Source organism: Mustela nivalis, assembly GCF_964662115.1.
Source record: "Mustela nivalis genome assembly, chromosome: 3".
NCBI lineage: Eukaryota > Metazoa > Chordata > Mammalia > Carnivora > Mustelidae > Mustela > Mustela nivalis.
Genome location: NC_139022.1, coordinates 123,411,832 through 123,429,011, shown reverse-complemented (window position 1 = coordinate 123,429,011; position 17,180 = coordinate 123,411,832). Strand labels below are relative to the sequence as shown.

At 38.3% G+C, this 17,180-nt stretch overlaps 1 protein-coding gene across 1 annotated transcript in view; it reads left to right on the top strand.

Moving 5' to 3' along the window:
* The window catches only part of RARS1 (arginyl-tRNA synthetase 1), a 29,850-nt gene extending 28,858 nt beyond the window's left edge, over positions 1-992 (top strand). The window contains exon 15 of the mRNA XM_082724117.1: positions 773-992. Within this exon, the coding sequence (XP_082580243.1) occupies positions 773-882 (110 nt within the window). The 3' untranslated portion in view covers positions 883-992. The remainder of the gene's footprint in view (positions 1-772) is intronic.
* The last annotated feature ends 16,188 nt before the right edge of the window (positions 993-17,180 follow it).

Here is a 17,180-nt window from a genome sequence, read left to right as displayed (position 1 = left end):
CAAAGAAAACAGTTGAAAGAGGACTAGGAATAGGACATTGCCAACAGAAGCAGAATTACTGAGGGTCCCAGAACGAGTCTTTGGGAGTTCTTGTTAATGGAAACTGCCCTTGGGAGAAAATTGGTATCTTTTCTTATCTAGGCTTTAAGGTTACATAGTTATTGAAGTAGACTGAATAATTTGTTATAGAGCAAGTAGGTGTTTTTGAGGGTCATGCCTGTGAACTGAAACTGTATTATGAAAAAATAATGTCACTATTATCCTGGAATTAAGGTTTATAGTTTATATCAGACCATGATGCCTAAGATAAAAGTCTTGAAGAGTTTAAAAAGAAAGATAAATCATTGCAGATCTTATTTCCCCTTATCAGTTAGAAACAGATGTCTTGAACAGGAACACCTTTCTTTTTTAGATTGTCTATCTGTATCTTTTTTTTTAAGATTTTATTTATTGATTTGACAGAGAGATCACAAGTAGGCAGAGAGGCAGGCAGAGAGAGGAGGAGAAGCAGGCTCCCTGCTGAGCAGAGAGCCCAATGTGGGGCTCGATCCCAGGACTCTGAGATCTTGGTTAAGACCAAGGCTTAACCCACTGAGCCACCCAGGCGCCCCTATCTATCTGTATTTTTTAATATGGAGGTAATTCTAGTTAAAGCTCTAAAACATGATGGAGTAGGCTGTTCATCTTTCAGTAAAATACAGAAGTAACAAAGACTCTTCAGTAATGATTTTTTAAAAGACACATTAATCCCATTCTTCTTTTATTTTCTCAGGACAAGTGTTGAAGGTAAACATGTGGCGTATGCTGCTTTGTGAAGCGGTAGCTGCTGTTATGGCCAAGGCGTTTGATATCCTGGGAATAAAACCTGTCCAAAGAATGTAATCCTTCTTTGAACACTGTGTGTTTTTACCAAAAATAGCCATTTAACACTATTTGCTTTTTTACAATCATGCGGATACAAAAATAAGTAAAGGAAATTTGTCAGCGATCTATGTAATGTGTTTTTTTGTTTTGTTTTGTTTTGTTTATTCTTCTAACAACCAGGCCTCTGGAAAGAAAAACATTACTTTCACTAATATGCTGATTTCTGCTGACCATTTAAGCGAAAATTATGTAGTGGGGTCATGGAGTAAGAAGGTTTATTGTATACTTCAGTTAGAGGTTTTTTTGGGTAGGCTGTGTTGGATGTGTTCTTGTTCATTTTAATTTGATAAGGAGTCCCATTTATGGAGCTTTGCTATAGACCCAGGAATTTCACATGTCTTCATTGTCCCATATAGTCCTCATTCCATTATTCTTTTGTTACACTCACCCCTGTTTGGCAAGTGACAAAACTGAGGCTTCACAGAGGTAAGTATTTTGCCCTAGAGTACTCATATAGAAGACCAAAATTCATATCTATGTGTGTCTGACTCCTCAATTTAACCTCTTTCTTTTTTAGCAAAAGGTGCATTGGGAATATAACAAACCTGGATTCAGGGGAAGGTCAAGAAAATTAACAGACTGGAACTTTTTCAGAAAGCTACAGAAGCTTTCTGAAGCTATAGATTAACTCTTCACATGTCATTGGTCATGTACCAGTTTAGTTGCAAGGGAAGCTGGAAAAACTTGAATAAACAAAACACAGAATTGCCATTATTAGCTTAGATCAGTCAAGATTCATCTCCTAGGCATGTTGAGTTTTTTCACTCCAAGAAACTGGAGTTACAGAAAGACTAGGTAAAGATTTCTGCTGACAATGAAGGTGGTCGGGGAAGGGGGTGATTGTTGGGTTAATAGTTAATGTAATTTGGCAATATAAAGATAAGATTAGAGTTCATGTAAAGAACAATACTTGGGAAACAAATGTAAACATGAGCTGTGTTGTACCATGCTGTTTTTAAGCATCTCCAAGCCCAAAGGAACCTAAGAGATCATCTTAATGAATTATAACAGTAGCTACAATTGACAAACAAATGGGTATATAAAAGGTTGAAATGTTCACACAAGATCATTACTCTATAGCAAACATTGAAGCTAAACAATTATCCTTTTAGCCTGGTAACTGCAAAGAGAGAATCTACTACTGAGTCCACTGGTCAGGAGATCCAGGAGTTTTATGGGTGAAAAACAGGATTCAGTGAGATATAGGAGGAACTAATGGAAGACTGAGGTGCATGTAAAATTAACCAAAGGTCATAATTAGTTCGTATACTGACAAGTCAGTCTTCTGCTTCCTGATAAAGTAACTTTGTGCTTATTTAATCTTTAAAACATTGTCTTATCAGAAATTATAAATATCAGGTAATAGGTAATAACAGAAAGTTGTCCTTAGGAAATAATAGAGTTCTAATTAGCCTATGTTTAAGGTGCTAGTCTTTGGGAGAAAATGGGAAGACTGTCAGGAAACAATTCCCAGTAAGGGTATGAGATTTTGGAGGGAGAAAGTGAATATTGGTAGTCCAGACCTTTGGATGAAGGAAGGTTTGAGGCAGCTCTGTGTCAGAGCATTGTGTTGAAAGTCCTGGGATACAGAACTATTTCTTAGTCAACAGTTCTGTGTGTGACCTTGTTTTGGTTTTCTGTCTCCTAGGAAGGTGAAGGGGGAGGGGAGGTATCAAACTAGAACCTGTCTAATGTTCCTGCATTTCAACCCTGACATCTGATGATCTGACATGCATATGACCAGAGCCCCAGAAAACCATGTTGTCATGGTCTCTATAACCATCCTTTAGTAACTGACTGGCTGCTAGGTTCTAATTGTCTTTTTGTCATTGAGTTCTATTTTAATCATCATTGTTGGAAAACACATTTCTATTCCAAAATGCATTGTTTCAATTATTTGAAATTTGTTGAGGCTTGCTTTATAACCTAGGAGTTGTTCAGTTTTTTTTGTTTTTTTTTTTTTTAAGCTTTATTTATTTGATAGAGCACAAACAGGGGAGTGGCAGGCGGGGTGGGGGAGAGGGAGAAGCAGGCTCCCCTCGGAGCAGAGAGCCTGATATGGGGCTCGATCCCAGGACTCTGGGATCATGACCTGAGCTGAAGGCAGATGCTTAACAACTGAGCCACCCAGGTGCCCCTGAGTTGTTCAGTTTTTACAAGTGCGCCATATATACCTGAATATGATGTCTGCAGTTTATTGGATACACTATCCTGTATAGTTCTTTAAGTCTTTTATATCCCGACGTTTGCAAAAATGGATTGAGGAACTTCATAAGTGTGCTTTCCATAAAAGGAATGAAAAGCTGGCAAAAATTGTTACAGTCAACTTTTTCAGAACTGGAAACTAACTAAAAGTTTACAGACCAGGGCAATGTAATCAAGAAGAAACAGCTGAATCTTGGTAAGAGCAGACAGCTTTGTGGCATTTTAACTTTGCCTGGTCTCATTCCCCCTCTTCTTAGCTTAGCAGTGGCCTTGAAGATAACAGCCACATCCCCTGTGAGTATACCAGTACCACAGTGAGTTTAATGGAACTGACTTGCAAAAAAATTGTGCTTGTTTCTTTTGAACCATCTGGTGGCTTCTTGGAGAACAATTTCAAAGGATTTGCCTTTGTCTTACCTAACTCCTAATTCTCCAGTACGGAAATAGTTATCTAGGAGGCATTTATCAAAAACACTCACGGGCAAATGTATTAGTTGTTGCTGACTGGGGAATGAATAACAGTTTGGGGGGTGGTATAGAATAACCAAAGATCCTGGGAAGAGGCTGGGGAATGAGACTGCTTTGATGAATAAGGACTTAGAAAAGCGCTGACATACTACTGGGTATCTAGAAAGCCATGCTCATATCCAAGATTGTGCACCTACTCAACAAAAACTTTAAAAGGTCCACCTGCAGCTGATTTTTAAGGCTCTGCAAGCAAGAAGTAAATACTGAGGCAGAATTATGACCTTCCTGGTTGAGTGTTGAAAGTTGTACCAGCATGCACAGAGCAATTAGTGGGGAAAAGTTAACAATGACAACAAACATCACTAACAAACCCTGGGGTGGGGAGGATAGTACCTGATTTATTTATACAGAGTTGCCACATTCAAATATTTAAAATGTCCAGTAGTCAACAACCAAAATGTTACAGGAGCATGTAAAGAAACAAAATACAGCCCATAGCTAAGGAAATAATAGAAATTATTCCCCAGGAAACCCTGACATTGGACATGCAGGACAATGACTTAATTAGCTATTTGAAATATATATATAAAATACTTATTTTATATATATATTTATATATAAATATTTATATTTATTTATATTTATTTGACATAGATCACAAGTAGGCAGGCAGAGTGGGCAGGTGGGGGAAGCAGGCTCCCCGCTGAGCAGAGAGCCCAGTGTGGGGCTTGATCTCAGGACCCTGAGATCATGACCTGAGCTGAAGGCAGAGGCTTAGCCCACTGAGCCACCCAGGCACCCCTGAAATATATTTAAGGAGTTGAAGGAAACCATAAGAATATCTCTCCAAAAAGAGACTAGGAATGAAGAGATAGGAATAAGAAGTCAAGTAGAATTATGGAGCTGAAAAGCATAACTGGAATGAAAGATTCACTAGAGGGGCCCAATGGAAAGTTGAATAGATAGAAGGAAGAACTAGTGAACCTAAAGATAAACCAACTGAAATTATCCAGTCTAAGTAACTTTTTTTTTTTTTAAAGAGGGATCAGAGCGTAAGAGATGTGTAGGACATCATCAAAAACATCAGCATGTGTATAATAGGAGTCCCAGAGGAGAGAAAGAGGCAGAAAGAAGTTCAAGAAATAATAGCTGAAAACTTCCTAAATTTTTTAAAAAGATTTTTTTTGTGAGAGAGCACACAAGCAGGGGGAGTGGCAGACAGAGGGAGCAGGTTGCCTGCCAAGCAAAGAGCCCACCATGAGACTCAATCCAAGGATCACTACCTGAGCCAAAGGCAGATGCTTAACCAACTAAGCCACCCAGGCATCCCCAAAAGCTTCCTAGATTTGATGAAAAACACAAATCTACACATACAAGAAGCTTGATGAACTCTAAGCTCAATAAATTCAGATCCATTCTTAGACACATGATCAAACTGTTGAAAGACAAAGATAATTTTGAAAACAAAAGAAACTACTCATCATGTGCAATTGATTATCAGGATAAGAGCTAATTTCTCCATAGAATCCATGGGGACCAGAAGACAATGGAATGGTATATTCAAAGAGGTGAAAGGAAAAAAATCTGTTAACTATGACTTCAATGTCTGGAAAAACTACTTCAAAAATGAAGATACACAGTGGAATATTATTTAGCCATAACAAATGAAATCTTGCCATTTACAACAACATGGATGGACCTAGAGAATATAATGTTAAACAGAATAAGTCAGAGAAAGAGAAATACCGTATGATTTCACTTACGTGGAATTTAAGAAACAAAACATACAAGGGAAAAGGAAAACACAAACCAAGAAACAAGTCAACTATAGAGAACAAACTGATAGTTAGTTACTAAAGGGGGCGGGGAATGGGTGAAATAGGTGATAGGGTTAAGGAGTGCTCTTGTTATGATGAGCACTGGGTAATGTATGGAATTGTTGAATCACTATTGTACACCTGAAACTAATACTATACTATGTTAACCATAATGAAATTAAAATTTTCTATAAATAAATAGCCCCCCAATGAAGACAAAACCGACATTCTTAATGAACAGAAATTGAAAGTTTGTCACAAGGAGACCTTTCCTACAAGAAATGCTAAACACTAAAATAAAAGGACACTAGATAATGTTGCAAATCCAGGGACGCCTGGGTGGCTCAGTTGGTTAAGCAGCTGCCTTCAGCTCAGGTCATGATCTCAGCGTCCTGGGATTGAGTCCCACATCGGGCTCCTTGCTCCATAGGGAGCCTGCTTCTCCCTCTGACTCTGCCTGCCATTCTGTCTGCCTGTGCTCGCTCTCGCTCTCTCTCTGACAAATAAATAAATACAATCTTTAAAAAAAAATATTGCAAATCCACACAAAGAAAGAATGCCAGTAAAGGTAACTATATAGATAAGCATAAAAGGCAGAATTAATGTATTTTTTTAAAATATTTTATTTATTTACTTGTCAGGCATAGAGGGAGAGCAAGCGAGTGAGCACAGGCAGACAGAGAGGCAGGCAGAGGCAGAGGGAGAAGCAGGCTCCCTGCCAAGCAAGGAGCCCGATGCGGGACTCGATCCCAGGACGCTGGGATCATGACCTGAGCCGAAGGCAGCCGCTTAACCAACTGAGCCACCCAGGCGTCCCCAGAATTAATGTATTTTTTGGTAATTTTTTCCTTATTTAAAAGATAGCTGCATAAAACAGTAACTGTAAATCTGTGTTTATGGGCATAAAGATGTAATTCGTGACAAAAACAACAAGAGCAGACATAGCAAAGATTTTGTATGCTATTGATACTAAATTGTTACATTAATTCAATTATAAGGAATGAAATCTTGCCATTTTCAACAACCAGGAGGTATCTCAGGGGCATTATGCTAAGTTAAGTCAGAGAAAGACAAAAAATACCATATGATCTCCCTTACATGTGGAATTTTAAAAAAATGAAAAAACTCTCATGGGGAACAGATTGGTGTTTGCCAGAGATACGGTGGAGGGTGGGAGATATGAGTGAAGGGAGTCAAAGGCAAATAGAAAATAAATATGGTGCATTACTTAACCAGCGACTGTTTTACTATTATCTAGTAATTTGTGACCAAAAACAAAACTCAAGAAAAACAACCTCAAATTATGTAAACTGTATACATTCTGAAACTAAATGGTGGCAACAAGGCCATACTTCAAATTCTGGAAGTTATATACAATTTATACCTAGATGTACTCTGTAATTAAGCAAGTATTACCTATAACCCCCAATATGACAGAGTTTAGAAGGTGGGGGAAAAAACCTATTCACATTAAAAAGATTTTTCATGTGTCCCCACTCTGAAATGTTTGTCTCTCAATTGCTGGAATTACTGCATGGGTCATATGGCCATTCCTAGCTGAAAAGATCTGAAGAGAAAGCAGTTTTCAGCTGGGTATATTGCCCTTCCCTCTCTCAGGGGAGGAGAGGATTGAACTTCTCATGAGATTCTCTCATAATATCTCATAGTAATAAATAAAGGGGGAAATACTGGGCAGATGGTCAGCAGTGTTTTCCACATCAAGTTTTTTTTCTTGAAGAAACAAACTGGCTTAAGTAATGAGGAAACAAAGTCCACTTGTAGAGATTGCAAACTGAGTTGACTCATTAACTCTGTGGTATCATCTGGAGCCCTAGTTGTTTCCCTATCTCTTCTCTGCCATCTCTTAGCACTGACTTCAGTCTCAAGTGGATAGCAAGATGGCTGCCACAACTTCAGATGTAATTTTAAAAATACTACTTGCATTTCTACATACTTGGAATGAACAATACAAAATGAAATTAAGAAAATAGTTCCATTTATAATGGCATCAAAAGGAATAAAATACTTACAAATACATTTAGCCAAGGGAGTGTAAGATTTGTGCACTAAAAACTACAGAACCATGTTGAAAGAAATTAAAGAAAACCTAAATGATGGAATGACATTCCGTGTTCATGGACTGGAAGACTTAATGTTGTTAAATGGAAATACTCCCCACATTAAACTACAGATTCTACCTAAACTTTTCAGTAGAATCCCAGGTGACTGGAGAACTTGACAAACTGATTCTAAAATTTATATGGAATTGCAGGAGACCCCAATTAGAGAAAAATCTTGAAAAGAAAGAACAAAATGAGAAAATTAAAAATTCCCAATTCCAAAACAATTCAAAGTGATAGTAATCAAAACAGTATGGAAGGCTGCAAGCCTTTTCCCATTGAGGATGATATTTGCTGTGGGTCTTTCATAGATAGATTTTATGAAGTTCAGGAATGTTCCCTCTATCCCTATACTTTGAAGTGTTTTAGTCAGGAGTGGATGCTGGATTTTGTCAAATGCTTTTTCTGCATCAATTGAGAGGACCTAGTGGTTCTTCTCTCTTCTCTTATTAATTTGTTCTATCACATTGATTGATTTGCGAATGTTGAACCATCCTTGTAGCCTAGGAATGAATTCCACCTGGTCATGGTGGATAATCTTTTTAATGTGCTGTTGGATCCTGTTGGCTAGGATCTTGTTGAGAATCTTAGCATCCATATTCATCAGTGATATTGGTCTGAAATTCTCCCTTTTGGTAGGGTCTTTGCCTGGATTGGGGATCATGGTAATGCTGGCTTCATAGAAAAAGTCTGGAAATTTTCCTTCTGCTTCAATTTTTTGAAAAAGCTTCAGGAGAATATGTGTTATTTCTTCTTTGAAAGTTTGATAGAATTCCCCAGGGAATCCATCAGGTCCTGGGCTCTTGTTTTTTGGAAGGTTTTTGATCACTGCTTCAATCTTGTTACTAGATATTGGTCTATTCAGGTTGTCAGTTTTTTCCTGGTTCAATTTTGGGAGTTTATAGTTTTCCAGGAATGCATCCATTTCATCTAAGTTGCTTAGCTTATTGGCATATAACTGTTGATAATAACTTCTGGTGATTGTTTCTACTTCCTTGGTGTTAGTTGTGATCTCTCCCTTTTCATTCATAATTTTATTAATTTGGGCTTTCTCTCTTTTCTTTTGGATTAGTGTGGCCAATGGTTTATTGATCTTATTGATTCTTTCAAAAAACCAGCTTCTAGTTTCATTGATACATTCTACTGTATCTCTGGTTTCTACCTCACTGATCTCAGCTCTAATCTTGATTATTTCCCTTCTTATGTGTGGAGTTGGTTTGATTTGTTGTTGATTCTCCAGTTCTTTAAGGTATAGAGATAGCTGGTTTGTTCTGGATTTTTCAATTTTTTTGAGGGAGGCTTGGATGGCTATGTATTTCCCCCTTAGGACCGCCTTTGTTGTATCCCATAGGTTTTGGACTGAAGTGTCTTCATTCTCATTGGTTTTCATGAATTGCTTCAGTTCTTCTTTGATCTCCTGGTTGATCCAAGGATTCTTAAGCAAGGTGGTCTTTAGCTTCCAAGTGTTTGAGTTCCTTCTGAACTTTTCCTTGTGTTTGAGCTCCAGTTTCAAAGCATTGTGATCTGAGAATGTGCTGGGAATAATCTAAGTCTTTTGGTATTGAGTCCTGATTTGTGACCCAGTATGTGGTCTATTCTTGAGAAGGTTCCATGTGCACTTAGGAAGAATGAGTATTCTGTTGTTTTAGGGTGGAATGTTCTGTATATATATATGAGGTCCATCTGGTCCAATGTGTCATTCAATGCTCTTGCTTTATTGATTTTCTGCTTCGATGATCTATTTCCGAGAGAGGCATGTTAAGATCTCCTACTATTAATGTATTCATATCAATATGACTCTTTATCTTGATTAACAGTTTTCTTATGTAATTGGCTGCTCCCATATTGGGGGCATAGATATTTACAATTGTTAGATCATCTTGGTGGATAGTCCCTTTAAGAATGATGTAGTGTCCTTCTGTATCTCTGACTACAGTCTTTAGTTTAAAATCTAATTTATCGGGACGCCTGGGTGGCTCAGTGGTTTAAGCCTCTGCCTTTGGCTCAGGTCATGATCTCAGAGTCCTGGGATCAAGCCCCGCATTGGGCTCTCTGCTCAGCGGGGAGCCTGCTTTCCCCTCTCTCTCTGCCTGCCTCTGTGCCTACTTGCGATCTCTCTCTATTAAAAAAAAAAAGTCTTAAAATCTAATTTATCTGATATGAGAATCGCTACCCCGGCCTTCTTTTGAGGCCCACTGGCATGAAAGATGCTTCTCCATCCTTTCACTTTCAGTCTGGGTGTATCTTTAGGTCCAAAATGGGTCTCTTGTAGACAACATATGGATGGGTCCTGTTGGGAGTTCATCAAAATCAAAAGCTTCTGCACAGCAAAGTAAACAGTCAACAAAACAAAGAGGCAACCCACGGAATGGGAGAAAATATTTGCAAATGACAGTACAGACAAAAGGTTGATATCCAGGATCTATAAAGAACTTCTCAAACTCAACACACACAAAACAGACAATCATATCAAAAAATGGGCAGAAGATATGAACAGACACTTCTCCAATGAAGACATACAAATGGCTATCAGACACATGAAAAAATGTTCATCATGACTAGCAATCAGGGAGAGTCAAATTAAAACCACATTGAGATACCACCTTACACCACTTAGAATGGCCAAAATTAGCAAGACAGGAAACAACATATGTTGGAGGAGATGTAGAGAAAGGTGAACCCTCTTACACTGTTGATGGGAGTGCAAGTTGGTGCAGCCACTTTGGAGAACAGTGTGGAGATTCCTCAAGAAATTAAAAATAGAGCTTCCCTATGACCTTGTAATTGCACTACTGGGTATTTACCCCAAAGATACAGATGTAGTGAAAAGAAGGGCCATCTGTACCCCAATGTTTATAGCAGCAATGGCCACAGTCGCCAAACTGTGGAAAGAACCAAGATGCCCCTCAATGGACGAGTGGATAAGGAAGATGTGGTCCATATACACTATGGAGTATTATGCCTCCATCAGAAAGGATGAATACCCAACTTTTGTAGCAACATGGACGGGACTGGAAGAGATTATGCTGAGTGAAATAAGTCAAGCAGAGAGAGTCAATTATCATATGGTTTCACTTATTTGTGGAGCATAACAAATAACATGGAGGACAAGGGGAGATGGAGAGGAGAAGGGAGTTGAGGGAAATTGGAAGGGGAGGTGAAACATGAGAGACTATGGACTCTAAAACAATCTGAGGGTTTTGAAGGGGCGGGGGGTGCTGGTTGGGGGAACCAGGTGGTGGGTATTGGAGAGGGCACGGATTGCATGGAGCACTGGGTGTGGTGCAAAAACAATGAATACTGTTTTTAAGTATTTTAAATTTTTTTTTAATTTTTAAAAATTAATTGATTAATTAATTAATTTTTTAAAAGTATGGAACTGGCATTAAAGATAGACCTGGATTAATGGAGTAGAAATAAACCCATAATCTATTGTCAGTTGATTTTCTTCTCTTTTTTTTTTAAGTTTTTTTTTTTTTTTTTAATTTGACAGAACAAGCACAAGCAGGGGGAGCTGCGGGGGAGAGGGAGAAGCAGGCTCCCCACTGAGCAAGGAGCCTGATGCAGGACTCGATCCCAGGGCCCTGATGCTTAACTGACTGAGCCACCCAGGCATCCCTATTGTCAGTTGATTTTCAACAGTTTACCAAGATTATTCAGTTGAGTGAAGAGTAGTCCTCTCAACAATTGGTGCTGTAATACTAGATATCCACATGCAAAAGAGTGAATTTAGACCCCAACCTCATACCATATGCCAAAATTAACAAAATGAATCAAAGACTCAATGTCAAATGTAAGAGCTAAAAGTAAAAACTTGGAAGGAAATATAGGTATAAATCTTCATGACCTAGAATTAGGCAACTGTTTATTAAATCTGACAACCAAACACAAAAGCCACAAAAGAAAAACTAATTTGGATATCATCAAAATTAAAAACCACTGTGCATCAAAGGGACACTATCAAAGTCAAAAGATAATATTTTGGAAATATAATGGAACAAAATATTTGCAAATCAAATATTAGTGTATTGTCCAGAATATATATCTCCTATGCTCTCTTACAGGATAAAGAACTCAATAACAAAAATACAAACAACCCAATTTTAAGATGGACAAAAAACTTGAATAAAAATTTTTCCCAAGAAGATATATAATGACCAATAAGTACTTGAAAAGATATTCAACATCATTAGCCCTTAGGCAAATACAAAACCATAATGTGTCAACATTTTACAACCACTGGTTTGGCAATAAAAAAGTAGAAGTATTAGGATGTGGAGAAATCTGAACCATTATACACAGCTGGTGGGAATGTGCAGCTGCTATGGGAAACAGTCTGGTTAAACAGTCTGAAAAACAGCTTTTGAATAGTCAAGCATAGAGCTGCTGTTTGACCCAGCAACAACAGTCCTAGGTGTACCCAAGTGAATCAAAACCATATGTTCACTCAAGAATTTGTACGCAATGCTAATTGCATTATTCATAAAAGACAAACCCCCACCCGCTGATGAAGGGATAAGCCAAGTTGTTAATCCATCCAATGAAGTACTAGCCGCAAAAGGCAGTGAAGTACTGATACACACTACCACATAGATAAGCCTTGAAAACACACTAAGTGAAGGAAGCCAGACAAAATTGTACGATTCTATTTAAATGAAATGTCCAGGATAGGTAAATCCATAAAGACAATGAATTAGTGGCTGCAGGAGCTAAAAATAAGGGGGGATTAGAAATGGCTGTTTAATAAACATGGAGTTTCTTTTTAAGATGATAATGTTTTGGGATGAGGTTGTGGTGATGGTTGTATAACATTATGAATATATTAAAAACCAACAAATAGCACGCTTTTAAGTGGTTAAATTGATGAATTGTGTTATGTGATTTTTGTCCCAATTTAAAAGTCTTTTATGTTCTGATTATTTTTTTATCTGATATTTTATCAGTTGCTGAAAGAAGTTTGTTAAAGTTTCCCACTATGCTTTTATTTATTTTTTTTTGAAGATTTTATTTATTCATTTGACAGAGAGAGATCACAAATAGGCAGAGAGGCAGGCAGAGAGAAAGAGGAGGAAGCAGGCTCCCCGATGAGCAGAGAGCCCGACCCTGGGACTATGACCTGAGCCAAAGGCAGAGGCTTTAATCCACTACCCAGGTGCCCCCCACTATGCTTTTAGATTCATCTATTTCTCCTTTTAATTTGGTCAAACTTTGCCTTGTGTATCTTAATGTTCTGTTATTTGATATATAACAATGTAAAATTTTTATGAAGTCATTTCTTATTATTTGTGGTAGTTATGTTCTATAAAGTTGTTGTGAGCATTTAATTCATGAAAACTTAACCATTACTCCTTGAAAAATAACAGGATTAGATTTCCTAGAGCCTCTGGTCACATTTTCATTAACTGATCAATACATAACTTTGTTTTATGTGTGTTTCTGTTGTAAGACATTATTTAATATAGTTGATTCATCAACATTGAATTCACAGCCAACAGCAGTATAACTCATGCTTGAAAAAGCTTATGTAATACCCGTTCTTTCTGTAAGGCGCACCACAACTTTCTTGCACTGAGGAACAAACACCTCAGCACTATGCCTGGGGGCCATTTTAAACAGTGAAATTACCAACAAAAAGCAAAAAATGTGAAAGTGTGACACTAAGTAGGCATAAAAAGGACAATTGTTCAATAGCTGAAACAAGATGGCGGAACACTGCCTTGTAATTCAGCTGGGAATGTGTTCATTGGATCAGTCAAACTTCTCACTGCTCTGTGAATGTCCATGAATGATTGCAAAAAATCTTCACTCATCAACTATCGATTTTGGGGTTACAAATAAATGTTACCAAAATGGTAGATTCACAAATACGAATCGTGAATAAGGAGGGCTGTATCTTGCTGGTGACATGATTTTCTGTCATTTTGTTAGGTCCCTCTGGACTATATTATCTTCCGTGAACCTGTGCAGCCCTCAAATTCCTACACACATATACACATACACGTGTGCATGTGCAGGCAGTGCTTATAAAAAGGGAATTGGGAATGCTGCCGGGTCACCAGCTCATAGTTTCTGCCCTATGGAGTAAACGTTCCTTTTTTACAGTGATTGTAATTGTAACATATCCTAATGGATAACACTTCCAATCACTGTTGTAATAAATTACCACTAACTGGGTACTTTGACATCATTGAGATTTATTCTTCCATCATTATGGAGTCCAGAAGTCCAAAATCAGTATCACTGGGACAAAATCAAGGTATTATCAGGGCCACACTTCCTCCAGAAGCTCTGGGGGAAATTTATTTCTTGCCCCTTGCAGTTTCTGGTGGCTTCCAGCTTTTCTTAACTTGTGGCCACATCATTCCAGTCTCTGCCTCTGTCATATCATCTTTCCTTCTGTTGGTGAAAATTCCGATTGCCTTTCTCTTGTGGAGTAACCTGTGACTGCCTTTAGAGCCTACCTGGATAATTCAGGACCGTCTCCTCACCTCAAGATCCTTAACTGTATGTACAGAGACCCCTTTTTTCATACATGGTAAAATTACAGGTTCCAGGAATTAGAACTTGTTATCTTTTAGGGACATTTACCAGCCTACCATACCTAATCTTGCCTATCCATGTGCTCTGTGGGCAAGAAGCCTTTACTCAAAGTCCCACTGAACCTCCAGGCTTGGGTCACCGTCCAGCTGAGCCTGGGAAAGATGTGTCCATTTCTGAGGCAGGGTAACACCCCTCAGAGGCCAGAACAGGGACCAGAAGCCAAGAAACTGGTCTATTGTCAGCTCTACTGTGTACCTTGGACAAAAGACCCAAGCTCACAAAACCTTAGTTTTCTTATTTCTGAAATGGGCGCAGTGGCATCTGCTCTTCATCACCTGGAGATCCCAGAGCTCCGGGTGGACTTGTTAATTGCAATCCCCTCCTTATTGAAAGGAATGTTTTCAAACTTCTTTAAATGCTTTCCAGAACCAGATTAGATATGAATAAATATATTAAAATAGTGAATTGAATTACTTGAAAAAGTTTAAGCCTCTAATTTTGAGGTCTAGGGTGTGGCTGAAGGGCTTCCTCCCAACCCACTTTCTTCAAAATAGATCAGAACAAGAATTCTTCACTTTAGAAAGCAGTAGAAAGCCTCCAGCACAGTGGTGTGAAGTGGGACGGAGCAGGAGGAGCTTGCATCTTTGGAGACTAGCAGCTTGAAGAGAGATATATAGGACATAGTCTATACAGTTAACCTGGGGGGCAGCAAACAGTAACCAGAGACAAGCATTACCGTGATTTTCAGAAAGTTTGAGTCGTTTAGTTTGGCAAGGAAAAGAGGTTTGGGACATAACAAAGGCCATCCAGGATTGGTCCCTGTGTTCTGTAAAGGAAAGAGAAGGACAGGCCCCATTCTCCGGTAGTTCTTAACTGAACATAGAGCTTAGATGCACAGTAGGGACCTCAGTGGAGCTGAGAGGGTGCTATGCCACAAAGAATGCCAGGCTGGGTGTCCTCTCTTGGCACCCGACACAGGAGGAATCCAGAAATCCCACATATCTTTTGCAGACTGTGTGTAGAGGGAGTAGAGCCTGTGTTAGACCACCCTCAGGGAAACCCCTGCTTTGCTGGGATCACCACCTTTGCCCCCTCCCCTAGGTAAGAAGGAATGGTGACAATGATGCAATCTTCCCTCAATCCCAGTTGGCTTTCTCAACACTGCTTCACCCTCCCCAGTAAACACTAGCTGTAATTATGAAACTAATTTTAATAAAATTAGTTCTTTAAGGAAGATAAATTGTGTCTGACAAAACGCATAGAATATATAACACCAAGAATAAACCCCAATATAAACTATGGACTTTGGTTGATAATTCTTTATCAGTGTAGGTTCACTGATAGGAACAATGTACTACTCTGGCATAGGATGTTGATCGTGGGGGAGCCCGTGCATGTGTAGGATTGGAATCATATGGGAATTCTGTATTTTGTACTCAAATTTGCTGTGAATCTAAAGCTTCTCTAAAAAATAGTTTATTTAAATAAAAGGGTATGGGGTTTGTGTAAGGGCTCTTTGCTAACTTTGACCTCTGGAGCTTCTAGACCAGCATACTTTCCTTGCTTTGATTTGTATAAAGATTTGGAGAATTTCAAGGGCAAATTCAATAGAGAGTTTGAGTCAACTATTCAAGAAACTCCTAATTTTAAAAAGTGGTGTTTTTTTTTCCCCCAAATAAATATTGGCTTATGGTTAGGAAAGCAGAGTCTGAGCATTGTATTCTACATGAACCTTACGTATTTCTGATCTAGACCACTCCCTTAGTGTATTACAGAAAAATGCAGCTTATTTTTCTGAAGCTGGAATGTAAAGTTTTTATTATTTTCCTTCTTAAATTTTCTTTGTTTCTATGGATACTCAAATTGTTTTAATTAAAATTCAATTCAGAGGTAATTTTATAGTTATTCTTTTAAACAATAATGTTTGTGGGGTGGGTGCCTGGGTGGCTCAGTTGATTAAGCATCTGAATCTTCATCTCTGCTCTTGATCTCAGGGTCGTGAGTTCAAGCCCCACGTTTAAAAAATAATGTTTTTTTTTCTTGCAACGAAACTAATTTTAGAAACTATGGATGAACCAGAAAAGAAGAACATAAGTTATCAATAATCCTATTACATTTATTCTTTTTTGTGTCTGAATATCTGCACGTGTTTACATTTATAATGGAATAGAGTCCTATTTTAACCAGTCCTTTTTTAGTTAATATGTCATGGTCATTGTTCCATGGCTTTGCATATTCTTACAAAACATCAATATTAGCTGAAATCCTTTTAATTTTATGTATATACTACATAAATGACTAATTTATATTATTTATTGTTGAGCATAGAGCTTATTTCTCAACTTACGTTTTTCAGGTAATACTGCAGTGAAGATTCCTGGAGTTAAATTTTTGCACATATCCATGATCACCTCCTAATAAATAGCAAAGAAGTGGAATTGTTGCGTCAAAGGGCACACTCATATTACAGGATTCAGCACACATTAACAAACGATTTCCAGAGAGAGGGTACCCATGTCACAGTCTCAGCAACAATGTCCTTGTACCTTCATCAATGCTGGGCATTGAATTTGACAGGTTTGGTAATGCAGGGTTAGTACTGGAAAACTTAATCAGCCTAAAAACTGTACCCTAAGTCTGTAAAATACAAGAGAAGGACATGTCCTTGCTCTGAAGAAATTCACAGAATATGGACTGAATTTTTACACAGTTCAAACACTTATTGATTGCTTAATCTCTCCTCACCTTAATCTTGCTTATCGGTTCTGAGGATGGTGAGTTTATGGACTGAATTTTGTTCCCTTTTCCTCCCACACCCATTCATATGCTGAAGCCTAACCCTCAATGTGATTGTACTTGAAGATAGGACCTTTAAGGAGGTAATTAAGGTTAAATGAGGTCACATGAAGGGGGTTCTACTTTGACAGGACTGATGTCCTTATAAGAAGAGGAAGAGACAGACAGACACCAGAAGTATTTCTCTTTCTCCCCCCTTGCACATGCACAGAAGAAAGGCCTTATGAAGACACAAAAGAAGGCAGCCACCTATAAGGCAAAGATAGAGTTTGCACCAGAAACCAACCCTTCTGGGATCTCGATCTCACTT